Source organism: Monodelphis domestica, chromosome 8 (genome assembly GCF_027887165.1).
Source record: "Monodelphis domestica isolate mMonDom1 chromosome 8, mMonDom1.pri, whole genome shotgun sequence".
NCBI classification, from domain to species: domain Eukaryota; kingdom Metazoa; phylum Chordata; class Mammalia; order Didelphimorphia; family Didelphidae; genus Monodelphis; species Monodelphis domestica.
Genome location: NC_077234.1, coordinates 58378257 through 58405231, shown reverse-complemented (window position 1 = coordinate 58405231; position 26975 = coordinate 58378257). Strand labels below are relative to the sequence as shown.

Sequence of the window (26975 nt, the reverse complement as noted above, 5' to 3'; positions counted from 1 at the left end):
TATAACAAAAATTGAAGAGCTTGCCTCAGTTGTCCTATATTTTCAAATTCCTTATATTTGTTATTTTACAGCCTAGCATAATTCCAACATGTCACAATTTGCTTAAGAGTCACCAAATCAATCAGTACCTACTTTATTTTCAGGAACTGAGTATCTTTAGCTTAGAGAAGGGAAGACTTAAGAAGAAAAGTGATGGCTATTTTCAAGTATTTGAAGGGCCTCATATGTGGAAGAGGGGTTAGATTTTTTCTACAAAACTCTAGGGACCAGAAGTAGGAGCTTGGGACAAATTTAAGAGACAAATCTACTAAGTCTGATGTCAGGAAAACTTCCTAACAGATCCACATAAAAGTGGATAGGATGGGCTTCCCTTGGAAGTAGTGTGTGAGTTTTTTCTCATTAGAGGGTTTTTGGCAAACACTGGAAAGATGGTCAATTGGACAGGAGGTAAAAGAGGACCCTTTTCCATAGGATTCTATGACCCCCATAATCCACTCCAATTCTAAGATTTTGACTCTCTACCCTTTAATTACTTGAATATAAACGAACTCTGTCCAAAGCCCAATCTGAATATATGATAGCCAATATTAATTATGCACAAAATTGTAATGTGCAAATTATATTTAAATACACTACTAGATATACCTTTGCACCAAAAAGTATCACGAGATTGACTGGTATAGTAAGAACTCTGCAGAAAAAAGGTGTCGAGTACAGATAAACTTAAACAACCTTCCTTCCCCCTGAAAAAGAAAGCTTTCTTCTGTATTACATACTCGTAGATACTCTTCTAAGTTGTGGATAGTGACAGGTATATCCTTTCCCCCTTTCTTCAGTTCTATGTTGGGAAACCCTGGTAGTGTGAAATCCAATCCTAGGTCTTCCACTGAGCAGCCATTCATATTCAAGGTCTCCAATGCATACTGTAGACTCTCTTTGGTCTAAAAATATGGAGGGGAAAAATAAAGTACAATTCATTAATTCATATTACAATTAGTTCAATTTAAAACAATATAGCAAAGAGTCAATATAATAGTAAAAGGAAATAATGAAGTCTTCTCAATTGGGAAAAAAGATTATTCATTTCCTGAGGTTTATTTTTGAAATGTACATTAAAATATATCTAAATATTCATGAAGTCACTAACAACACAAACCAAATCCAAAAACTTCTAAAGACCACCTAAAATTCTTGAGACCATATACAATTAATGGAAAAAAGTTTTTTATTTTTCATTGTTGTTCAGTTGTTTCAGCCATGGCCAACTCTTCATTATCCCATTTGGAGTTTTCTTAACAAAGATACAGCTCACTTTGTAGATGAGGAACTGAAGGAAAGAGTGTTAAGTAACTTGTCCAGAGCCACACAGGAAAGAGTCTGGGGCCAAATTTGAAGTCCTGAATTCAAGGCCTGGCATTCTATCCACTGTGCTACCCAACAGCTCCTAAAATATATATAAAAAAATTTTTTTTAACTTTTTTTTTCTTAATCCCCAATGAAATGAATTTCTAGGAGTCTAACAAAATGCTGCCTGAGAACACCCCATAGTACTCAGAACCTCTCATTAACCTTTTCCTAGCCTTGGATACTTCTAAACTTGTTTTGGCCTAAATAGATGTTCTCCTTCTACTATTGTTCAGTCATATCTGACTCTTTGTGACTCTGTCTGGAGTTTTCTTGACAAGGTCTATCATTTTCCTTCTCCAGTTCATTTTATAGATGAGGAAACCAAGGAAGAGTCAAGCAATTCACCAAGGGTCATTCGAATTAAGTAATTGTCTGAGGCCAGATTTGAACTACTATCCTTAAACTGAAAATAAATCCTTGAAACAGTCTAGAAATTTTAGGGAGATTCCAATATGATAAAAAAAAGTTTTAAATGAAGCATTAAATGACTCTACAATCCTTAAAAAAGAAGTCTGTGCTTTTCATGTCTAAAACACCAAAATTACTTTTTGGGTTCAGTTCAAAGAGAAATGTCCTTAAGAAGCATACAATCTAAAAAACTGTTCAAAACAATTAACAATTTTAGCAAAGTTTTAGGGTAAAAAAACAAATAGGTCCATAGAAATCACTAGCATTTCTTTTCATTAACAATAAAATCTAACAGGAAGAAAGAGAAATTCCATTTTAAAATAACTACAGACAATATAGAAGACTTGAGATTCTACCCCCGGAGCTACAAAACATCTAAAGTTTAATACATCTAAACAGGGAAGACATATTAATTGCTCATGGGTAGGCTAAGTCAATAAAATAAAAATGACAATCAACAAAATGTGAAGGAAGGCAGTCTAGCAGTACCAGACTTCAAACAATACCACAAAACAGTAATCTTAAAAACAATCTAGGACTGGCTAAGAAATAAAGAGTAGTGAGTAAACGAACACAATAATCTAGTGATCCAAGCTTTGAGGGATAAAACTCATTATCTGACAAGAACTGCTGAGAAAATTAGAAAGCAGTCTGGCAGAAACTGGATCTCACAACATCACACACCCTATGACCAAAATTGGTAAATGATTTAGACATAAAGTGAGAAGGCAGCATGGAAGAAAGAAACTACCTGTCAGACCTATTGAAAAGGGAAGAGGTTCATGAACAAAAGATTTGAGAGGTTCATAGGAAATGAAGTGACTGCAGGAAATTAAAACTTTGTGCAAAAACAAAACCAATGTAGCTAAAACTAGAAGCAATGTGGAAAACTGAGAAAAAAAATCACATTAAGTTTCTCCGATAAACGTCTCATTTCTCAAATATAAGAATATGAGCCAAACTGATAAAAATAAGCACCATGCCCCAACTGAGAAAAGTCAAAGGACACGAACAGGTAATTTTCAGAAGAAGAAATAAAAGCTACCAAGTCACATGAAAAAATGTTCCACACCATTAATGAATAGAGAAATTAAAATTAACTCTGAGATACTACCTCACCTGTATTAGATTGGCTATTATGACAGAAAAGGAAAAGAAATGCTGGAAAGAACTTGGAAAATTTTGGGCCCTAATACACTGTTATTGGAATTATGAACTTTGGAACTATGTCCACAAGGCTATAAAACTGTGCATACCCTTTGACCCAGAAACACCTTTCCTAAGTATTATACCAAAGAGATTAAAGCAAAAGGAAAAGGGCCTGTATGTATAAAAACATCTATACTAGTTCTTTTTGTGATGATAAAGTAGGCATTGAAGGGATGCCCACCAATTGGAGAATGACTGAACAAACCAATGAAGCTTCAAACCTGGAGCCCATATGTTACTTTAAATCTGCCTAGAAAGATCACATTGGCTGAGTAGTCAGGGAAGGGAAAATGAACTAACTGAAGCTTTTGAGGGAAAATTGGGAGGTCAAGCTAAATGAATAAAAAAGGTATGCAATTTTTTTCACTTAAAGATAAAATGAAAGGGCTTTCACTGTAATTTTCTTCCTGATACAGAATCACTGTATATAATAACTTTGTGTTATTTAAAGTTAACACAAAACAGGATTCTGTCAGAAGCAGAGTTCAATGTTCTGCATTTCAGCTACAATAGGGGAAAGCACCAGAGAGGTACATTACTCAGGTTCACTTCAAAAAAGAGCAGAAGTAGATAATTTCAAAAGTTTGCATCTCAAAAGTTTGCATCTACAGGCAAAAGGGCCCAGATAGCAATTGCCCACCTACCCCCTTGAGGCTCAGCAGATCACTGCACTCTTGTTTTCATTATGTGCAAATATAAAGTTTTCCTCATTATTTAGTGACAATAAGGACCCAAAGTCCACTTGGCTAGAAGCCAATCTTTGTATGATAACAAGTATTACTAGAAAAACATGGAAAAAGAGGGGAAAGTAAGCGGGGCTTGGTATCAGAAAGAACTGAATTCAAGTCCAGCCTTCTATATTTATTAGCTGGGTGACCCTGAGTAAAACACTTAACTCTCTGTCTGGCAGAGTTTTTTCATCTATAATATATGAAGATAATTACAGCTACACTCCAGGTTCCTGTGAGGATGAAATAAGACAACATATGCTGTGTAAACTATAAAGCAGTAACTATGTAATAAGTGCTAGTCATTATTAACTTAAAAGCAATAGAACTGGAACAAATGCTTACATTTTCAGAGAAGGATACCTGTGGAGACCTAGTATACAATCAATTTCCTTTTATTTTTAATTGCTGAACAATCTTGAATAAGATTTATACCTTGATTAAAGATTTGAAATGGAAACAGAAACAAGCTTGATTCTAAAGATTTTAGAATCCCTAAAATCCCTAAGGATTTTGGAATCTCTAAAATCCCCAAGCTGCAAGAGGAAATGATAAAAGCGTGAGACATCAAAGCAGTGAAGATTAAAAAATATGTAGCTTTACAGACATAATTTCTTATATTTGTCTTTAAAAAAGGAAATTTCTTGATGAGTATTTGTTTTACATTCTATCATGGTAAGGTCTAACAATTGACAGATGGTGAATCACACTTCATTTCCCCTATCATATTGACACATTTAGGCCAGTGTATAGCTTTCAATGTAAATTATGTTCAAAATAAAACTTTCAATGTAAAGAGGGCTAAATCAATTTAAAGCATTGTTCTGGTAAGCATTTTCTATCATATACTATGAAAGTTCAAATGCTATTAATGAGAGAAAACTGGTCCAGCTGGAGATTCCTAGTCACAATTAGGTTCTAAGAAAGGCTACTTATGTTGGTTGGGTCAGGGTCTAAATATCTCTCCTCTGGGCTATTCCTACCTCCTCTTTCTGGAGGGCCTGCTCTGGGAAAAACACTTAACCTTCCTCTAAGGCTTTCTCTGCAAGCTATATTTCTTGGATGTCTTCTCTGGGCATCACAGCAAGAGCCAAGTCTTCCTGAAGCATTTTAATTTTTCCTATTTCTTTTTTAATCGTTGTCTCTTTAAATTCAAATTTTATTAGTCATCAGCAAAGAAACTTCTCATTTTGAACCCTTTTCCAAGCCCCACGTCATCTGGAATACACAAGGCCTCTCCAACAAACCAAGAGCTTCCAAATCTCCTGGCTACATCTCCATGCAGGGAAGGGCTGCTGCTTCTCATAACCGCAGCAATTTGGCATCATTTCATCAAATTAACGTACTCTGTTGTTTACATATAAACTAGATATTTAATAGTCCATGAAACAGTTGTTGATTCTCATGTCTGTACAGCTATCTATTTTAGAAGTCATATATAGTTATTTCTTCTGAAGCCATGTACACAGATATATTGTGTTACCTGAAAAAAAGATAGAAGGGGAATCGGTTGTCTTCTACATGGAATAATCCATAGGTAAGGAATCCAGAATCTATGGAAATTCCATCTAGTGACTTCCCCATCTCAAGTTTTTCCAATTTATTTTGTCTTATAGTTTGTTTTATTTCTTCTCCATTATGACTTGAGCTTGAAGGCAGGGCGGCTATCTTTTGCATATTTGTAGCTCCAAACTAATAAATGCTATTGGCAGATTGGCTGGAATAGGTTCTCCATCCTTCTCTTACTCTGAAAAAAGTGACAGACTGAGCCTCAGAGACAAGGAAGAAAGAAGTCAAGGAAATTTGTGGACAGTGGGGCCAGACTGGTCCTATTCTCCCATCTATAATCACAAATGGGGAGCAGTCAGAAAGTGAATGAGGGAAAACAATAAGGAAGATGCTCAAACACCAAATATTTCAATAGGAAAGCTCAACAAACTCAGGACACAAAAGCAGATAAATCTACAGAATGAATCTTAAAACTAGAAAGAGTTAAACATATAACCTAAGAAATCAAAAAGGACTCGTGTCAAACATTACACATAAAACCTAAGGAAAAATCAAAATCTAATGGGATCCCAAGAGAATATGGAACAATAATGAAAAATTTCAGAATGTTTAAAAAAAAGGAATCCAGAAGAGAAGAAACTAGAAATTTGTGTCAGAAGTTTCAGCAGAGACAATTTAAGGACTATTATGTTCTTTAGAAGAACATTATAAATAAAAAACCTGAACCCCATAATGCAAGAAAAATCTATATTATCAACATTCCTATATGCAGGAAAAAAATCTAGCAAGAATTAGAAAGAGGAATCCATTCAAAATAATTACTAAAGCAACAAAATATCTGGTAATGCATCTTCCAAAATTCATTCAAGGACTAAATCAGAGACCAAGTACAAAAAACATTTTGTAGAAATAAAGGCAACAATAGTTTACGGGTAGGTCAAGATAATGTAATGAAAATAATAATAATAATAATACCTAAGTTAATTTATGTCTGTTAAACAATTATGCCAATCCTGAAATATTTTAAAGACCTAGAAAAACAAACAAAATCCATATGGAGGAACTAAAAGTAAAAAATCTTAAGAACACAAAGTAAATAATGAAAAAAGTGGGAAAGTCTAATAATATCAGATTTCAAACTATACTATAAGTCAGTAAGCATTAAAATTTGGTACAAAAACACAAATAAACATAGAAGCATAGTTTTTTCATAAACTCAAAGACATCAGTTACTAGGGGAAGGACTTACTATTTGACAAAATTACTAGAAAAACCACATATTTAACCAGTAGAAATTAAGCTTAGAACACCACCTCACATCACTTAACAAGATAATCTCCAAGGGGATGTGGAAAAGTACACACTATGCAGTGTCGGTGGAGTTGTGAACTGGTCCCAACCATTCTTGAAAACAATTCTGAATTGTATCCAAGACTGTGTAGACCCTCTAACTCAATAAATATTACCAGGTCTGAATTCCAAAGGGATTAAAAAGGAAAAGGACCTATATTTACAAAAATATTTTAAGCAGATTTTTTTGAGGTGGCAAAGAAATTGGAAAATGTATGGGAAATGGGGAATAACGGGAATGGAACAAGTTGTGAGGTAGCTATGATGGAATATACTTTTGCTGTAAGAAATAGTGAGGATTATTTCAGAAAAACCTTAGAAGACTTAAATGTGCAAAGTGAAGTGAACAGAACCAGGAGAATACTAGAAAAAGTAAAAACTATAGTGTAATGATGATTAAAGAATTAGCTACTGATTAAAACAATTCCAAAGGACTTATGATGAAAGATGCCATCGACCTCCAGAGAGAACAGATGAATTCTGAGTGCAGACTGAAGCATGCTTTCATTTTTTGCTTTATTCCCCAACATAGCTAATATAGAAATATTTTGTATGATTTCACATGTATATTTGATATTGTATTGCTTGCCTTCTCATTAGGTATGGGAAGGGGTTGAAAGGAGAATCTGGAACTAAAAAAAAATTGTAAATTTAAAAAAAAAACACCTTAAAAAATCACACAAGAATCAGAAACAAAGTAATTCAGTGTTTGATAAACCACAAAACCCAATTACCTAAAAAAGAACTCAATTTGAAAAGAATCGCTGGAAACACTAGAAAAGAGGCAGACACAGAAGGTTCAATCGAACATCTTAAAATGTATTCTAAAATAAATAAGAGCTTTGGCTTCATGGTAATTTTATTTACTAATTCACCTACTTATAAGAATATGTCTCTCCATCTCACCCAGGGTAGAAATGCAGTGGGCAACTCAGTCTGATCCCAATACTGACAAGTTTTAACCAAATAAGCATGAGTAGCCATTTCAAAAGAGAGACAATTTCAATTACATGTAAATTTTAAAGATTTTGCATTAACAAAAATATAACATAAAAAAGCTTGAGGGTGGAAAAATCTTTGTATCAAGTATTTCCTTCTGGGTTTAAGATATACACAAAAGAAATGTTCCTCACCCCAAAATAAATAAACAATTCTCAGCAAATTATGAACTGTTAGCAACCAAACAATCACACCCAGAAAATTGGCTGACAGGAATGGTGTTGTGGGAAGACAGGTACAGTAAAAAACATTGTTGGTGACCCCATGAATTGAATCAATGATTCTGTAAAGCAATTTGGAATTATGAAAATAACATGATTTAAAATGGTCGTTTTATTTAATTTGGACATTCCACTCCTGAGCATATACCCCAAGAAAGTTAACAACAAAAAGAAATTTCCTACATACATCAGCACGATTTGTGATAACCAGAAATTTGAAATTGAGTATAGCTAGTTCTGGGGAATGGTTAAACAAGCTGTGGTATATGAATATAATGGAACATTATTGTACTTTAAGATATGGTGAATATGATGGAATACAGAGAGGAAGGAAGAGTATGAGAAGTATGATGCAAAATGAAGTAGAATGAAGAAAAAAACATACACGACTTCAGCAATTTGAGTGGAAAGAACCATTAAAATTGAATGCTTAAAAAAAAAAAAAAGAGCACCAGGCCTGGAGACAGGAGGTCATGGCTTCAAATATGACCTCATATATTTCCTAGCTGTATGACTCTGGGCAAGTCACTTAACCCTGATTCCCAAGCTCTTGCCACTCTTCTGCCTTAGCATTGATACTAAGAAAGAAGGTGAAAAATAAAGAAACAAATAAAACAATGATGTGAAATTATACTGCCAACCAGGCATGGCCTCAAAAGACAAGTGAGAAGTTACCTCTCCTAGCTTCTCTGAAAGAGGTAGAGAACCAAAGTCGTGGATTACTGCATGTATGTTTTTTTTAATAAGTTGGTTGATTTTGCAGAATTTTTTTCTTCCTATTTAAAATAATGTATTTTAAAGGGATGGCTTGAGGGAATAGGAGGAGGACATGGGAAAGAAGCATATAATGTAAAATTAATATTATGTAAAAAAAAAATCTCTTTTAAAGAAATACAAAAGTAAAGCCAATGGGAATGCATTTTTTTACTGCAAGCCACCCTGATATTCTCACTGTAAAATTCTTAGAATTATAATTTACTATAATTCTTATAATGAAGGGAAAATGTTACTTTAATAATGTCTTTATAACAAGTAACATACCAATACATAGTTTATGAAAAGTAAGAATGTGTAATGTTTCCATTTTATATGCTTACCTGTGATTTATCTTGTTCAAGTCTTTTCTTCTGTCTGACAATATCTTCTAGGTGATAAACTGATCTTGCTACAACTGGGTCAATATCAAACAAATCATGTGATGTAAGTGAAGTTTCTTGTCGAAGCATCCATTTATAAAAAGGCAAGCCAAGGGGAAGGTCCACCTGGAGGGGAAAAATATAAAATATTCCTTGATGAGATTAAATGTATGTGATTGATTACATTTTTTAATATGAGAAGTTTAAATAATTCTTTAAAAACAACCAGAAATGCAATAATATAAACTCACTGAATTAGAATACAAAGTTTCAACATTTTTAGTATTTCCACAACAGAAATGGGCTGCTTTATTTATTGTTAAAACTACCACTGAAAAACTATACAAATATGAAATTCCCAAATCTCAAAAAAAAAAAAAAAGGCAGTTTCTGGTTAAGTGAAAGAGTTCTTTTGCAAATTTTTAAAATGAATAAGCACATCAGCATGGCTATCTGGTTTTTGAGTCTAGAAGATTTGGTTCAAATACTACCTCTGACACACTCTAGTTGTATGAGGGGTATCAAGAAACTATGAGGGGTATCAAGAAACTAAGTTTTTTGACCAGTCATGCTCCATGCCAACCTCAAAGATGCACGTTCTCTAACACTGGTGAAATCAACAAAACCATACTATGCCCTGCCCCACTTGCCCAAGTCATCCCAAATAAAAGAGAACTAGACTACTTGGTTGTCAAGATAAAAATGTGGTACTATACTCACACTAGTTTTTAATGAAAACTTAAGTAAATAAAGTCAATGATAAAATCTTTTTCTTCTCTCACTGTTCAACTTTGTAAACTGTGTTTCCCAATGATGAAATATTGTAAAGCAAAACACTTGTAATACTTGGTAAGAAATTTACAATAACTAAGCAATTTATCCAACTTATATTAGCCATGGATAAAACAGACAACTTATAAAACATACTTGTCTCTTGACTAGAATTGGAATGCATCTAATAGTTGTAAGCTAGTAAATTTACATGGTGTTTTTAGGATTGAAAAGTACTTTACAATAGTATCTCATTTATCCCCACAAAAAACTCATTTTAGAGATTAGATAACTAAGGCAAAGAGCAATGAGCCAATTTGCACAAGATTACATAGCTACTCTCTGAGACAACATTGGACTTGTCTTAGTGACGAGTAATATATATATATATATATATATAAACACAACTAAATGTTTTTTTTGAATCTGATTCTCAGTAACAGAGGAACTTGTTGCTAGGGTAGAAATAATTAAAAATCTTGGGGGTGGAAGTAGCCAATACATCCTGGAATTTTACAGCGCAGAGGAAATCTGGTTATAGCCTGACCCACAGTCTAATTCTGGAAAAAGTGAGTATCACTGGGTTCAAAGAAAAGATGAGTAGTGTAAGGGTTTAAATTATGGCTGAGACTGAATGTAATAATATTTTTTGGTTGTCAAGGATTTTATTTATAAAATCCTAATGAACACCCAAGTCAGCTGGGAATTTTATGTTGATTTAATTGATAGTGGAGGAGATTAAGGAGAAGGAAGAAGGAAAGGAGTAGGTTTTCTTTTCCCCGACTGGCTGGTACCGAGCGGGGAGATTAGGAGATAAAGTTTTGGAGTATGAAGGAGGAAGGAGTCAGGCTTGAACTCCAAAAAGGAAAGGGCTAAGCCAAGATGCCCAAACCTGAAATCAGCTCCAGGGCAAAACTCACCACCAAACCCAGACAATAGCTGCCACCACGCCAAGATGTTATAACGCTTAGCACGCTGCCAGCTAGAATCCTCTCTCCGAGGAAAGAGGAGAGAGGAAGTGATATGCCTTATATAGACAGTTTTACATCATTTTCCTGTGTCTCATCTGTACCAATGATGGCTTAGCTTGACTTAGGACAGCCCAGGGGGAGTCTGTCTTTTTTTTTCTGCACATGTCTGTTGAAGGCCATCTTGTTAGATACTTAATCCTTGAGTATGGGTGCAGACATTCCTGACCTCATTAAAGTAAGTAGGGTGGAGCAATGTAGTTCCCAAGACCTGATTCCAAGTATCTCAACTGTTACTGATCAGGAAATAGCTAAATCATATCTTCTAAAGAATGGTCTAATTAGGGTGGAATAGTTTTAAAATTCACAGTAGACTAAAATGTTTCAGGAATAGGGACATCAATGCACTGCTGGTGGAGTTGTGAATTGATCTAACCATTTTGGAAGGCAATTTGGAACTACACCCAAAGGGCGCTAAAAGACTGTGCCCTTTGACCCAGCCATAGCACTGCTGGGTTTGTACCCCAAAGAGATAATAAGGAAAGAGACTTGTACAAGAATATTCATAGCTGGGCTCTTTGTGGTGGCAAAAAACTGGAAAATGGGGGGATGCCCTTCAATTGGGGAATGGCTGAACAAATTGTGGTATATGTTGGTGATGGAATACTATTGTGCTCAAAGGAATAATGAACTGGAGGAATTCCATGGAGCCTGGAACAACCTCCAGAAATTGATTCAGAGTGAAAGGAACAGGACCAGGAGAACATTGTACACAGAGACAGATAAACTGTGATACAATCAAAGGTAATAGACTTCTCTACTAGCAGCAGTGCAAAGATCCAGGACAATTCTGAGGGACTTATGAGAAAGAATGCTATCCACATTCAGAGAAAGAACTTTGGGAGCAGAAACTCAGAAGAAAAACAACCACATGATCACATGGGTTGATTGTATCCCCAGTCATATCCTATCAACCCATGATTGGGGATACAGACTCTAAATAATCACCCTAGTGCAAATATCAATAATATGGAAATAGGTCTTGATCAACAATACATATAAAACCCCATGGAACTTCACATTGGTTACAGGAGGGGGGCAGGGGGAAAAGGTGGGAAAGAACATGATTCTTTGTAACTATGGAAAAAGTCTAAATTAACTAACTAAATAAAATTTTCCAAAACAATAATTAAAAATAAAATAAAGTGTTTCAGGAGAAATTAGCCCAGGAAAGAGGCATAATGCTCAAGAATTAAATTCTAAAGGCACAAATAGAGACAGTTCTACCTCAAGAGGGAAAATGGATTTTGTCAAAGGAAATCAATGTGGAAATACAAGAAACCCAGCAATCATTTAAAGACTAGGCAACAAAAAATTAATCTAAGTGCATGGTATGGTCCTATAAAAACAGCACTGGAAATGCTCAAGTGCAGGCTATATTGAGGATAATGGGAGAAAAAGGAGCATCCAAGAAAAGAGATTAGATGAATTCAGAGTCGCTCTATTCTTTCTGTCTGTCCTCAGAAAAAGAAGAATAGTCTTTACACTGGAAATGAAAGAACAAAAACATCTAGTGTGGCCCATGTGTCCCCAATATAAGTAAAAAGTAAGAGAGCACTAAAAAAAACCAAACAAACAAAAAACCCTCACATTCAATCATAGAAATGATACTAAATATTGATTCTAAGACAGAAGGGGAATGGGGTTAAGTGACTTGCCCAGAATCACAAAGTTAGAAAGTGTCTGAGACCAGATGTGAACCTAGGTCCTCCTGACTCTAGGCCTGGCTCTCTGTCCATTGTGCTGCCTAGATACCCCCTTAAGAACATGAAAAGTCTAGAGAACCAGCAGGTTTCAATATGTTTAAAAAAACAGGGGAAAAAAAACGCCAACAAGAAAGATAGAGCAAAATGGGAAAAGGGGATATATTCTCCTGGTTTTTGTTTGTTCCTTAAAGAGAAAAAGATAAGTGTCTTTAAAACTATGGACCACTGAGTTGACTTGGGCTTCTGGGAAACGTCTATACGGCTTGATCAAGAATGAGCCACATCAGAAATCCTCATATCTTTTTTTGGATGGGATTATAAATTAGTAGAAATGCAATAGACAGTTGAGTAGCTTTTAGCAAATCTTTCAATAACACATCTCATGCTATTCTTATGGAATAGATGGGAGATATAAATTAAGACAAATTATGGTTGTATGGCCAGACTCAAAATTATTATAAATGATTTAGTGTCAATGTGGCTAGAGGTAGCTAATGGAACCCTTTGGAGATCTGTGCTTGGCCTTGTGTTAGTTAACATTTTTGTCAACAATCTGGGTAAAACCACAGACGGAATCCTCATAAAGTCTGCAAACGGTGAAAAACTAGAAGGGAAGGCAAACATTATAATAAGAGTCAGGATCTTAATAGGCAAGAGCATTGGCCTGTCTGTAGTAAGATAAATTAAAATAATGATAAATGTAATGTCTTAAGCTAGTATATAAAATATCAACTTCACAGGTATATAGGGATAAATAGCAATTCATCAGCACATGGCCATCCAAAGTAGCATAATCTTGAGGAGCATCAGTAGTTTTTCAAAAGAAGAAGGTGACAATGTCCCTGTATCCCACTCTTCAGAGACTTCATATAATGAGCTGTGCTTATTATAATATAATGTGCTTAAATTCTGGGTACCACAGTATAAAAAGGGCACTGACAAACTGGAAGCAAACTCAAGGATGATCAACCAGGATTAAGGGCTGTAAGGATATGACATATTTGAATCAGCTGAAGGAATTACTATGTTAAAGAAGCGAAGACTTCGAGGAATATTTATCTTCTAAGTATATGAAGAGTTGTTGCACAAAGAAGTGTTGCCCCTAAACAAGTTGCTGGGAGGTCACTGAAAGCTTGATGTCAGGAAAAAGTTTCTAATACTTTTCACTCTCCAAAAGTGGGATGGACAGCCTTAATAAGCAATTTATTCTTTCATGGAGAAAGCATTAGGTGGCTGAGTGGATAGAACATCTGGAAGGTCCTGAGTTCAAACCTGGCCTCAGACACTTCCTAGATATGTGACCCTAGGCAAGTCACTTATTGCCTATTGTCTACTCTTCTGCCTTGGAACCAATACAAAGCAGATTCTAAGACAGAAGGCAAATGGTTTTTGGTTTTATTTGAATAAAGAATTTTTTTAACCCTTTAATTAATGTTTTAATAAATAAAGAATAAGGGACAGGGAGGTGCCTCAGTGGATTGAGAGCCAGGCATAGAGATGGGAGGTCCTGGGTTTAAATCTGGCCTCAGACACTTCCTAGTTGTGTGATCCAGGGCAAATCACTTAACCCCCATTGCCAAGCCCTTACCACTCTTCTGCCTTGGAACCAATACAAAGTACTGATTCCAAGATGGAAGGCGAGGGAGGGAGGAAAGGAGAGAACTACTTGCAGGATACGTTATAGAAGAAATTCTTTTGTATAGAGGTTGGGCTAAATGGTCACTTCCAATACTCAAATTCCATGCTTCTTTGAAACATAAATTTGTTTTTAAAGAAAATTACTATGATCTTCAACTTACCAATCTGAAATCCATGATAGCCTTGGCCATTAATTTTCCTAAAAAGCGAAACTTCATCTTAACCTTAGCAATATGTGCTGGTTTGGCAGTTCTGCCAAAGGGAAGTGCAAACAGGCCTTGGAGGTTTTGAATATACTTGGTCCCTTCTTGGCTTCCTAAAACAACAATTACCAATAACTTGTTATATTTTTGACAAATTAACAGGTTAACCATAAAAATATCTTTCATTTTTGTTTTACTTATTATAGTCCTTGAATGAAGTATGCAAAACATGAAAGGCATAAAAAATTTTCTAGTTTTAAGTCCTATTTTTCAGAAACTAATTTAAGGCAAGGAAGTGCATGATGCTACTGGAAACACAGGATTAATGGAACTATTAAGATGTTTGAGCTGTCCTCCACAGAATATATCATTTTGCCCCAAATCACCTTTTGGATTAGTAAGAGTTACTTCTTCGCCTCTCCAGAGGCCCAAGTCAGCTCTCTGTAGTTCCTGAGATACAAGTGCATAAAATTCCAGTGTAGGCCCAAGACCTGTACCAACCTAATGAAGAGGGAGAAAAGAGAATTACTTCAGAATTTATATAGACTCTTTCTTCTGTAGAGAACTTTTCAACTGATCAAAGGTGTGCCATTTTCCATGGTCTTTTATAGAATAATTCGATCATTTCTGGAGGGGAGAGGAAGAAACCAAAGATACTAAGAGCATGGTATGAAGGAAAAAAGACAGAACACCCCAATTAAAATCTTTGTTGTATTATTTATATGACTGTGGCCAATGCACTTTTCTTCCCCGGACCTCACTTTATCTTTAAAACATGACAAACAGGAAAACATGCAATATATGGTAATATATGTAAAAACTATATCATATTATCTCCCCTCTTGAGGAAGGTGGGGGGAGAATGAGACATAGATTTCCATATGGCTAATGTGAGAATTTCTTTCTCTTAGATAAGTATATTTGTAATAATTTATTACATATTTACAAAAAAAAATTACTATGTCATTGTTATATCACATATTAAATTATGTTATATATTTTTAAATGTAAAAAATAAAATTAAGAAATTGGACATGGTGAACTCCAAGGTCTCTTCCAATATTAACATTCTATGACAACACACGAACCACTTGCCTACCCTAGGACCTAGCTATGTTGTGAAGTTATGCCATGTTCCTGCTTTAACTCAAATTCTAGGTCGAGGACAAATAATTCTCTACTCCATCAAAAAGGTAGTTATGAGAAGGAAGAGATATTAGAAATCACTTCTATAAACCTCTTTGTTTTGAAAATGAGTTAAACAGAGATGTTCAAGGAATTTATTAATAGGGCATTGAAATTAGAGATGGAAAATATGACATCTCTTCCAACCCCCTTCATTTATGGATGAATTGAGGCTCAGAGCATTAAGTAATCTGTTCAATACTGAAAACTATTCTATTCATCTAGTTCCTTTATGGAGGAGGATGAACAACATCAGATTAGAGTTAGCTTCCAAGTTCATCTTAACTTTCAGACAGCTTGCTTTGGTTTTTATAAGACAGTGCTGATGGAAACGCAAAATGTCTGTATTTTTCTCTTAAAAAAAAATTTTTCCCCCCCGGGGCAGCCAGGTATCTCAGTGGCCTGAGAGCCAGGCCTAGAGATGGGAGGTCCTAGGTTCAAATCTGGCATCAGACACTTCCCAGCTGTGTGACCCTGGGCAAGTCACTTGACCCCCATTGCCTAGCCCTTACCACTCTTCTGCCTTGGAAACAATACACAATATTGATTCCAAGACAGAAGGTAAGGGTTTAAATTTTAAAAAAAATTTTCCATGTTAATATCTGCTGTCCATCAGAGGCAAGAGTGTAAATGAACAAAGCTTCTCTTATCCCAAGGAAATGAAATATGGTCATATACTCTCCCAAAAAAGGATAGATTGAACTCACTTTTAATCTCACTTTAAAATGCCCTAATTCACTAATAAAATTTTAAAACACCACGTCATACCCATCAGATTGTCACGGTGTGTGGAGAACGGATGACACACACCATGCTGGAAGGGTTGGGGAACAACAGATCAGCTCTTCTGGAGAGCAATCTGAAAACATGTCCAAAAAGCTGTGTGTGTAATATATTCAACACCACTGCTAGACCCAACCCATCCCTCAAAGAAAGAGGAAAAGCATCTGTATATTCAAAATTATTTTTTGCCAGCTTGTTTTGTGGTAGTGAATAATTGGATTGAATAAGTATATAAGGATTGTCCCTACTTTTCTGATTGTATTCATAATTCTTGGTATAGGATAAGTATTTAAAAAATGCTCTTCCTCTATAATCCACTCTAAAAAGAACTTCATAGAATTTTCTCTACTCCAAAAGGGTAAATGGGGGGGTGTTCCATGAATATGTTCAAATGAGTTTTTCCAAGAAGTTGGACCCCAAATAATGAAGATACTCACTTCATTCTCATACTGAATTTCCAACATGGCCCTTGAACTGCCAAGGTCCTGCATCACAGACTCTGCCTGTTTCAAAAGCTCTTCTCTATTCACAGTTCGCTGGGAAGAAAAATTTTATTAGAAAAACTGAGATCTGTATTAGTTGTGTTAATTCAGAGACAAAGAATCTTCCAAGTATAACCAAACAACAATCTCACTTTGATTATGATAAAAAGTGGCTGACCCATTATTGTTATGTAATAACAGGGTCTAACTCCTACCTACATTTATTAAAGCTACTAAAGCTACTAGCAGCCTCATGACTTAATTTTAGTTATTATATCTTAAAGATCTCACATACTAATGGAGAGGACAATACACAGAGGTGGTTTCAATGCTGAATCAGCTCTAAAAGGTGAAACAGAAGTAAGTGGATATTGCATCTTCTTTAGGTTGTTCTTCCTTGTAAAACCATATTCCTCCCTTCTGATCTTGAACCGTCTGACAGTGCCAGGTTCTTGAAGGCTGAGGGCACATTTCTTTTGTCATTATGGTAGTTGAGGAGGATGGCAGAAGCAGTTGCCAGGTAACATTGCTACAGAGACTATTTTCCTAAATGAGGGCCAGGCTGTAATTCTTGGGCACGAGGGGACTTGGCTATCTTTTTTAGGGTGGTCATCCAAGTTGTATCAATGAATAAATTCACCTGAAAACACGATGCCTGTTCCTATCTCTCCTTTAGGTAGTTTGATGTTTTAGTTAGGCTATCCTGACTAACCCATGGAGGCTCATGAGCAGTGGGAAAATGGCATGCTTTTAGTTCATTGATGTTTACCTCTTATTAACTTATTCTATTCCAATTTGAAAAGTCATTCAACATTTCTTTCTTGACACTCTAAAAGATTTCTGAATGTACATTTAATGGGATAGATTTAGTTATCAAGGCTTGAGAGGTATGGCTGTGAGGAACTGGACATGAAAAAAAGATTCAGCTGTGACAGCAGCAGAAAAGTAGGTCTAAACCGCCTAATAAATTGACCATATCCAGAGGAGCAAGGATGTGGTCTATGGTGAAGCATGGCATTTAAGCAGTCAGTGGCCCAGTTCTGAGGATTGCACTAAAACTCTGGAGCTGTGGCCAATGAGAGACAGAGAAATGCTACTGTGTCTCCTCCATTCTAGGCCATTTGCTTTGTAGGACCACAAAGCATAGCACAATGCATGCCTATAAGGAGCTCTTCTACTCCAACAGCAGCTCTAAGTCAGTAGGTGAAGTATTACCAAAAGGAAGGGAACACAAACATATTCAGAATGGTAAGCAGTGCTTGCACCTTGTAAAAGGTGAGTACAGAGAAGAGGTGGTATGTGAAAAATGTATACAGAGCAAACCACAACTAATAATTTTCACTAATACTTAATATGCCTGACTTTTTCCAATTAAATGCTATGAGGAAGAAAGGTTAACCTCAACAGGACAAGAACAGATTATAATGTGAAAGAATGTAGTCATGATAGAGATGAATGGGAAAACCTGAGGAGTATAAAGTAAGAATGGATGAGCAAAGATCAAATCATTGTTTAAAGCAAAGAGTAATATCAAAACTGGGAACAGAAAATACCAGCAAAAATTTCTTTCATTCTGCATCTGTTTGTGTTCTGTTCCCCAATGCCAGTACATCACCCCTCCATGCACAGGCCACTTAAGTTGGGGAAGAGTTTGCCCTGAGCACAGTACTCAGCACAGAGATGTACCATCATTGGAATCATTTAGCAAGCCAGACAGAGTAACTACTTTTTTACTTGCAAATATTAACCAAGAGAATGAAGAGTCGTGCTACAAAAAAAAGACAGCTTTCTGAAAAACTTACCTTTTTTCTGTCAAGTCGGGGGGCAACTCTGCTGTCCTGAGAGTCTGACTGATTGATTTCTGGGTTGGTATCCAGTAACCTCTGCATGGCCCGGTCTCGATCAAATGCAGTAACATAAAAAAGCATTTGCCGAGTATCAAATGGAAAGAAAAATGGGCTGGAAAAATAGGATAAAAATTATTTTGTTTAGGTTAATTAAAACCATGAAGCCTAAATTAAAAATTAATCTCTGAGCAACATAAAAAAGCCTTCCTAGGTAAACACACAAATGAAGTAAATGCATGATCAAAGGCAGGTTTTGTGTTCTAGCACTAACAACCGTGTTTGAACATAGACACACGTGTCACAAAATATCTGCTGAACTGAAACAAATTTTAAAATGCCAACATGGAAGTGTTAGCTAGTTGGGTTTGGGTTTTATTTTGCTCCTCTGACAAGGATTATTTTTTGTAATGTAACCAATTTTCTTTATTTGCCTAGTTATACTCTTAAACCTTGTTTGAACATGTGTATAAACATATTTAGGCTTTATTTATGCAGATATGAAATTTATGTAGATTAATTTTTTATATTTATGTAGATATGAAAACATACTGTATAATAATTAAAAATATCTAGCAATTAAAGAGTTTCTGCTATGTATTAGACATTGTGCTAAGCATCTTATAAGTATAATATAAATATTATTATAAATATTTGATAACTATTTGATCCTCGCAAAAGCCCTAGGAGGAAAATACTATTTTTATCTCCATTCTGGAGTTGAGGAAAATGAGGCGAATATAATTTAAGTGATTTGCCCAGGGTCATGGAGCTAGTAAATGTCTGAGAATGGATCTGAATTCAGGTCCTTGCACACTCTCATGTATGTGTATATGTATGTATATCATGATGAGTGAGATGGTATATAAACATTTTAATTTATAGGTCTTTACATGCAGTATTTAACATTCAACTTTTCTGCCTCATCATGGTAGTCCAAAGTGGCCATTAAAATAAGCTGCTGGTCACTTTACTTTAGGTTTTCCAAAAATTTACTGTTTCAAATTTGTAGTTTCATAGTAGCAATTAAGATCTAAATACTCTCATCCCTTCCCCATGATACCACCATGAAACAATTTTATAAAACTAAAATACACTGGAAGTCATATTATACTATATCACAATGTCAATACTATCATTTAAAACATTATATTGTTCCATTATATACTTTTTAACATGCCATCATTTTGTTCATAATAATAGTAATTTCTTCTATTTTATTTAATAGACTTCCTAATTTCAGGGCTAACATGGCAACATAATAAGTTAGTATGATTCTACTTAACAATAAAATGTCCTACAAAAAAGGTAGAAAAGCCTATTTTAGTTCTACACCTATCACGTGCCCATGTAAAACCACTGGTCAAGATATTTGATAGTTTATAGCCAATCAGACATAAAGGATTAAAGGTTTGAAAATTTGTGTTTCATAAGAAACCAAAATGTGAGAAAGAAAAATGAAGAATACTCAAGTGGTGAGGAGTTTGGGTTCTTGTCTCAAATAGATTATAACTACTGTTTGCCTATTGAGAGACCATTAGGACTCTGAGTTCCTTGAAGGCAATGTCCTTTGCTTCTTCTTATATCCACAGCACTTAGCATGGTATCTGGCATGTAGCAGGTGTTAAACAAATGGTCTTCAGGGTTTATAAGTAAGGCTGAGGAAATTTTGCTGTTTTCCTCCCTTTAAAGTTATCTCAGGGGGGCAGTTGAGTGGCTCAGTGGATTGAGTCAGGTCCAGAGACGGGAGGTCCTGAGTTCAAATTTGACCTCAGGCATGCCCCTGCTGTGTGACCCAGGGCAAGTCATTTAACCCCCATTGCCTAGCCTTTACCACTCTTCTGCCTTAGAACCAATACCCAGTATTAATTCTAAGTTGGAAGGTGAGGAAAAGAAAAGAAAAAGAAAAGAAGAGAAAAGAAAGAGAAGAGAAGAGAAGAGAAGAGAAGAGAAGAGAAGAGAAGAGAAGAGAAGAGAAGAGAAGAGAAGAGAAGAGAAGAGAAGAGAAGAGAAGAGAAGAGAAGAGAAGAGAAGAGAAGAGAAGAGAAGAGAAGAGAAATAAAGTTATCTCAGGAGGCAGCCAGGTGGCAGAGTGGATTGAAAGCCAGGCCTAGAAATGGGAGGTGCTGGGCTCAAATCTGGACTCAGGTACGCTCCAGTTGTGTGACTGGGCAAGCCACTTAACCTCTACTGCCTAACCCTTGTCACGCTACTGCCTTGGAATCAACTCGCAATATTGATTTTAAGACAAAAGGTACATTTTTAATAAATTAAGTAGACAAAGATTACATACAATCAATTGAAGCCAAATAATTAGTATTTTTATACATATAAACATATAGCATATTATAGGTCTTAATTCTCCTTCCTTTCCGTGCCCCCTCTAAACACTAAATGTATGTGTGTTGGGGGCCCTGGAGAGGAGGTGGGAGGAGACAAGACATAATGCTCAAAACTTGAAAATTATAGAAGCAAGACAAGTCATACCAGGTTTTTCCAAGCTCAGTGAGCCATGTTGGGATATTTCCTGTCATGATTACCAAAGGATCCTGAAGCTGCCTGTTTGCTTTTGCTGTCAGTTTACTGTTATTAAATTCACCAGTTGGAATTATTTCCTTGCACATTGCATTCTGTCAAAAAATTTTAAAGGAATGTTATTTATCAACAAAAAACTTAATGAGATAATTTCCCCTTCTTTCCCCTTTAAAACTAGGTATATCTCAGTGATTTAAAATCAATCACTTTCCAAACAAAGCCAACTCAGTAGTAGTACAGATCAAAAACCCCCAGGCGCTGTCTGGAATACCATGCCTAAGCTAAGAGTCAATGTTTCTGGTTTCCTCCTTTCTGTTCTTCTATTATGTCAACATTAACGTGGCTCCTTGCCCTCTTCCTCTATTATTCTAGCACGCGCGCACACACACACACACACACACACACACACACACACGCACACGCACACGCACACGTGCACACACGCACACATGCGTGCCAAATTAAGATTCTGGCAACTTGGTTCAAAAAGTTGTCTCAATTAATATATCCATTTCATTAAAATAAAAACACTATTATCTAGTGCCAAAACACTTCCTACTTGTGGAAGTGGAGTAGACTATTATTATCCATCATAGAAACATATTATGAAATGATGAAATTAATCTGATAAATAACCTCAGAAAACTAAGGATTACTCACATCATATAAATAATACCAATAACGACTGATGGCATGTAAAACTCTTAATAGAAGGATCACGTCTAATGAAGGGTCTTCAAAAGTTATATTTTCAGGTGGGGAAGATATGAGGTAAACTTCTAAAGGATTTGATACTGATGGGCACACTCCATCTAAAGAAAAAAATTAAAGTAAAAAGTTTATTGTTACAGCAACTATCGTAAACCAACATAGCAGATGTGATGGTACTCAATACAATAGCTCCTGTAAATCTAAAGCATTTCTCCAAATATCCCTTGAGTATGTGTTACAGTTGTATAGAGCTCTGCTACTGGCTGATGAATAAATACTAGGCACTGATACCATTTCTTCTAAGTAAAACTGCATATACCAAGAATACCATGAATTCTTCAAATATTGAAGTATACATGATAATGGAATATTAAAAAAAGAACATAAACTTAATGAAATCTATATGTAATGACCGAAATCAAGGAAGTAACTTCAATTTGACGATTTCTTTCTCTTCTGGCACGCACCTCTTCACTAGCAAAAGAAAGGCATCAAAAAAAATAATAATAATAATAAATAAATGCAATGATGAGTCACATATCCTCTAGCTAACAATCCAGTGAGAATAAGCCATGTTAGGAGGGATATCAAGTATAAAACAAAACTGTTACATGAAGTATATATCATGATTATTAACTCATAAGCTTCAAATAATGATGGTTAGGAGTTATGTTCATAAAAGACTTTTCAACCTAAAATTGGTTAATTACATAATGAGAAAAAAAAGTTTTGAAAACCAAATGTTTTTATTTGTTGAGTCTCACTCTTTTTCTTTTTAAACCCTTTCCTATCATCTTGGAGTCAATACTGTGTTTTGGCTCCAGGGCATAAGAGTGGTAAGGGGTCAATGGTATAAGAGTGGCAATGGGGGTCAAGAGACTTGCCCAGAGTCACACAGCTGGGAAGTGTTTGAGGCCAGATTAGCCCCAGGACCTCCCATCTCTAGGCCTGGCTCTCAATCCACTGAGCTACCCAGTTGCCCCCAAGTCTCACTCATTTTTAAGCTCAAAAAGAAAAAACAACAGTTAAAAGATTATGACAAAGTTTCTGAACTCTGGGTATTTTGGTACTACTTTGTTCAGTGTACTATGACAATGTCATCCTGGCCATCCTAAAAACCAGGGGAGAAAAAATAGTACCCCAAGTCTGGGCAGAGGGAACAAGGGGTGAAATGGAGGCATGAATACATTAAGGCAGAAGAACCCTGATGCCCACTGAAGCCAACACAAGCAGTATCTTAAAAGTGTGACAATGACTAACACAACTGCAGGGAAGAGAACAAAAAGGAAACTGAATGCTGGGTCATAGATTACATATAATGACCAAGCAGGACTACAAAAAAGGGAGGAGAAAATGTACTTTCTGTGGCAGAGGTAGGGACTACTGGCAAAGTTCATGTTGGGGGTTATTAATTTTTTTAAACTCTTGCTGCCATACTGGAGCAGATTTCCAGTGAACAATTTTATTCCCAACAAAGGGGTAACAGGATTCATCTCTCTCTCCCTCTCCTCCCCCCCCACCTCTCACACACATACACACACAAAATTACTTTAAAACATGCTTTGCAGCTCCATAACATAAAGCCCTCAGGGGCAAAGACCAAATTCTTTTCATCTTTCTATATAGAAGGTACTATATTTTTATTGCATATGGTCTGAAGGATCTCTCACAGTAAAGTCAGACTTTCGTGTTTCAAAGGTTTTAATGCCAGGATTAAGGAAGTAGAAAGTTTAAATGTATTTAATTCATTTTTTTTGGTAGCATAAAAATATTTTGATATCTATAAATGCTTCTTTAAAATGATAAATTTAGTTAAGACAATAACAGGAGATAGTTCCTAATCATAACTTTTTATAATAGGGAGTTACTTTCTGGAAAACATACCATGCCACAATTCATCATGCTTTTTTGCATTTCTAGGGGAAGTTTTTGTTGGAGCCGTTTGGGCCCTTCCCCTTTTACCACCAACAGAGTCTTTACTACCATCTTCATCTTCTCTTACAGGTTTATACCTAAAAGGATGACAGAAGAGCATTCAAAGTATTAATTAAAATATGAGCACAAATAACCCTATGAATAAATCATAATTGAAAAATAAAAATTATCGCCAAGTAGACAAAAAATCCGAATTATTAAGATTACATGTAGAAATCAATGAATGGAATAGTAAAGAGTTACTAAGCAAGTTTAATCAGTTGTAGAGATGTTCAATATGAAGTCAAATAATTTTTAAAAACTGTTTTCATCTGGAAGAGGCTAGAGGATAAGAAATACCTAGAATAAGCTGCTAAATGTGATTTTGTTGGTTTTCTACTAAGCTAATAAAGCTATCCTACTGATTATCTCTATGTAAGGATTAGCTCTGTTGAGCACAACTGACTCTCCTTACAAAATTAGTAGCTAGGACAATGGGATTCCCTATCCACACCAGCTCTTGATTAGCTAAACTTGAAAATATCTATAAACAAGAAGGTGCTACCATATCTTCACCTCCTTCTAAAAGCTGAAGTAACAACTCATTGTTTCCTAAGAGACCTTCACAGAAGGGCTATAAAATGGCCTTTATACAATGAGCTATAATTTCTTTATAAATAAAAAATAGGAAGGTTAAAAAAAGTAAAGTTGGTTCAATTTGCAAGCAATGGTCTTGCATTTCTACCTCTTATTCCCCATATAGCCTGTCCATTTGCATAAGAAAATGGTAAAGAAAAGTTTTAAGAAAATTGAGAAAGTTTATGTTTTACACGACATGAAATTTTGCATTCATTCTATTGAACAGTTTGAGTACATCAATGGCTTTCTATACACACCATTATAGAAATAATAGGAATCATTATAGAACAATAGGAATCAAAAAATTTTAATATGGCAAGAGAATGAAAATAAGCTCATCTTAATGTTCTTTATAAGTAAAACACAAAAACCAACATAAGGCAGAGGAAACCATACCATATTGTGTGAGTCTTTGTCCAAATGCCAGCTCTTCCTAATGGATTACTTTCATCATCTGTAGATTCCCTCTCCTCTTCAGCCTGTATACTGAATTGTCTAACTGCCTGATACACAGTCATATTATAGGGCAGTAAATGATCTCCAATGTAGAATTGTAGTCTGTGCCTTACATTTCCCGAATTTAAGAACTGAGCAGCCTAATAGAGAAAAATTAGACAAATTTTGATTTATACTGAATCTACATTTTTCTATGAAAATTCAGTATGAATAACGCTTTACCAAAGACTCATCTATTTCTTCATCTGAACCATCATCGTCACTGTCTTCATCATCTTCTCTTACTCTGCCATAGCCTAAAAACAGAAGAGTTCATCTTAATACTCTTTGCAATTCTAAACAAAGAACTCCAAAAATTATTGATTAACTCTAGCCCCTATAAAATATCCAAATATTAAATTATGAATCTTTAACAAAGGAAAAGCACGTTATTCTCCTCAGTAATGCTATCAACAAAGACCAATAAAACATCCTGATTTATTTTCTTTGTGCTTAACTACAAATTTAAAGATCTCAGCTCCAAGAGGCTCTTGAACATAAAATTAAATACTAATACATAAAGTCTTTAGCTAAGAGAACCCTGGCTTACTGGCAAAAGAAAGCTTAACAGAATAATTATAAATCTGCAAAATAATGGCTCAAACAAAAAGCAGTCACTTACTCTGTCTTTTTTAAAAAAGAACATACTATATTTTCTAAAAGGTAGTGCCCCTTCCCCTAAAACTTCAAGCACTTAAAAGACAGTATCTGACTACATGCCATCCCCAGTATGTCACTGTATAGGTGGCATTCCATTTATAGTCACAATAGAAACACTAGGGTGAATAGCATAGGACCAGGAGTTGGAGGCATGTAGAAGTACCTCTGACTACAAGATATCTCTCAATGGCTTGTACCAACGCCAGGGGATCTATCTTCACAGGTCCACCCTTCCATTGTTTCACATTTGCACAGTCAGGATGTCTTTGTAGTTGGCATTTTAACTGGTGTGTGTTGAAAAATTTTAAAGCTTGCGATCCTCTGTTGAGAGAAAAACTCAAGATAATTTATGAAAAAAGTTGCTACAATTATTCTATTACTTGTCATCTTACAAATAACATACATAAATAATGCAATGAGAAAGTGTTCATGCAAATTGATATCTTGTCTAAATAAGCATATATATATAAATAAAATAGGGGAAATATTCCACATTTAACCAACAATATCTTTAAAATAAAGTAGCAAGGATTAATATAATAAACCATAAAAAATAAATCATAAGTGAAGGTAGGGGGAAATAACTCATCCAACAGAAATGAATACAAAATCCCTTGGTCTTTTACATCATTTTAGACATTTCTGTTTTGTTTTTCTTTTTTACAGTTCATCTTCCACGGTCTCATAATTTGTCTTAATCTATTTTGATTCTTTTCAGCACTTCCTAATAGGAAGTGTTAATAAAATACATTAATGGTTATTTTGTCCAACACAGCTAAAATGTAAGGTAAAGGGTGCAAAATTTTCCAGGCTACATTAAGGTAAAGCAAGTTTCTGCCATTAAGCTCTTCACTTTAAAATACAGATATAATATTTTGCGTATCTAAGAGCTGCTAAAAACAAAATTAATGATGATTATCAATTTCTATAAGGCAATATTAATAATTACAGGTGGAGTTCTCCCATATCTAGCCTATATATATAGAGCTCCTGAATGAGAATGGAGGATACACCAAAGAAATGAAACTAAAGACTTCAAAGAGTTGACAAACTTTTATGTATGTGGAAGAGGTTGTGAATTATTTTTAAATCTATTAGGAATCTTGAACATTATGAACTGTTCCTTACAGATGTACATATTTAACATTCATTATCTAGTCTGTAACATACAGCAGCAAGATTCTTATTCAATCCATTAAGAAATCCTATATCCTTCAAAACACTTAGAATATATTTTCCCTTTATTATTATGAATAACATAATGACTTTTGTCAAAATACAATGGCTAATGAAAAAGTAAAAAGATGCTTGTAAAAAAAATTTGTCCCAAATAAAAAAATGAAGCCTTTAAAGAATCAAATGATTGTACTAGTTGTCATTTCATATTAAACACCATTTCTCCTTAGAAAAATAC

General features: G+C 35.2%; 1 protein-coding gene across 50 annotated transcripts in view; it reads right to left on the bottom strand.

Moving 5' to 3' along the window:
* TRIP12 (thyroid hormone receptor interactor 12) overlaps positions 1–26975 on the bottom strand; it is a 167680-nt gene that overhangs the window by 7213 nt on the left and 133492 nt on the right. For 26 of the 50 annotated variants that reach the window (XM_001364975.5, XM_056807020.1, XM_056807032.1 and 23 more), the window contains 12 exons: positions 25725–25897; positions 25085–25158; positions 24803–25002; positions 23738–23865; positions 21803–21954; positions 21095–21237; positions 18566–18722; positions 16719–16817; positions 14700–14814; positions 14272–14426; positions 8929–9093; positions 777–941 (listed from right to left, as the gene is read on the bottom strand). In XM_001364975.5, coding sequence (XP_001365012.2) covers positions 777–941; positions 8929–9093; positions 14272–14426; positions 14700–14814; positions 16719–16817; positions 18566–18722; positions 21095–21237; positions 21803–21954; positions 23738–23865; positions 24803–25002; positions 25085–25158; positions 25725–25897 — 1726 coding nt within the window. The remainder of the gene's footprint in view (positions 1–776; positions 942–8928; positions 9094–14271; positions 14427–14699; positions 14815–16718; positions 16818–18565; positions 18723–21094; positions 21238–21802; positions 21955–23737; positions 23866–24802; positions 25003–25084; positions 25159–25724; positions 25898–26975) is intronic. The other 24 variants (XM_056807049.1, XM_056807059.1, XM_056807016.1 and 21 more) reach the window with 1 other exon arrangement.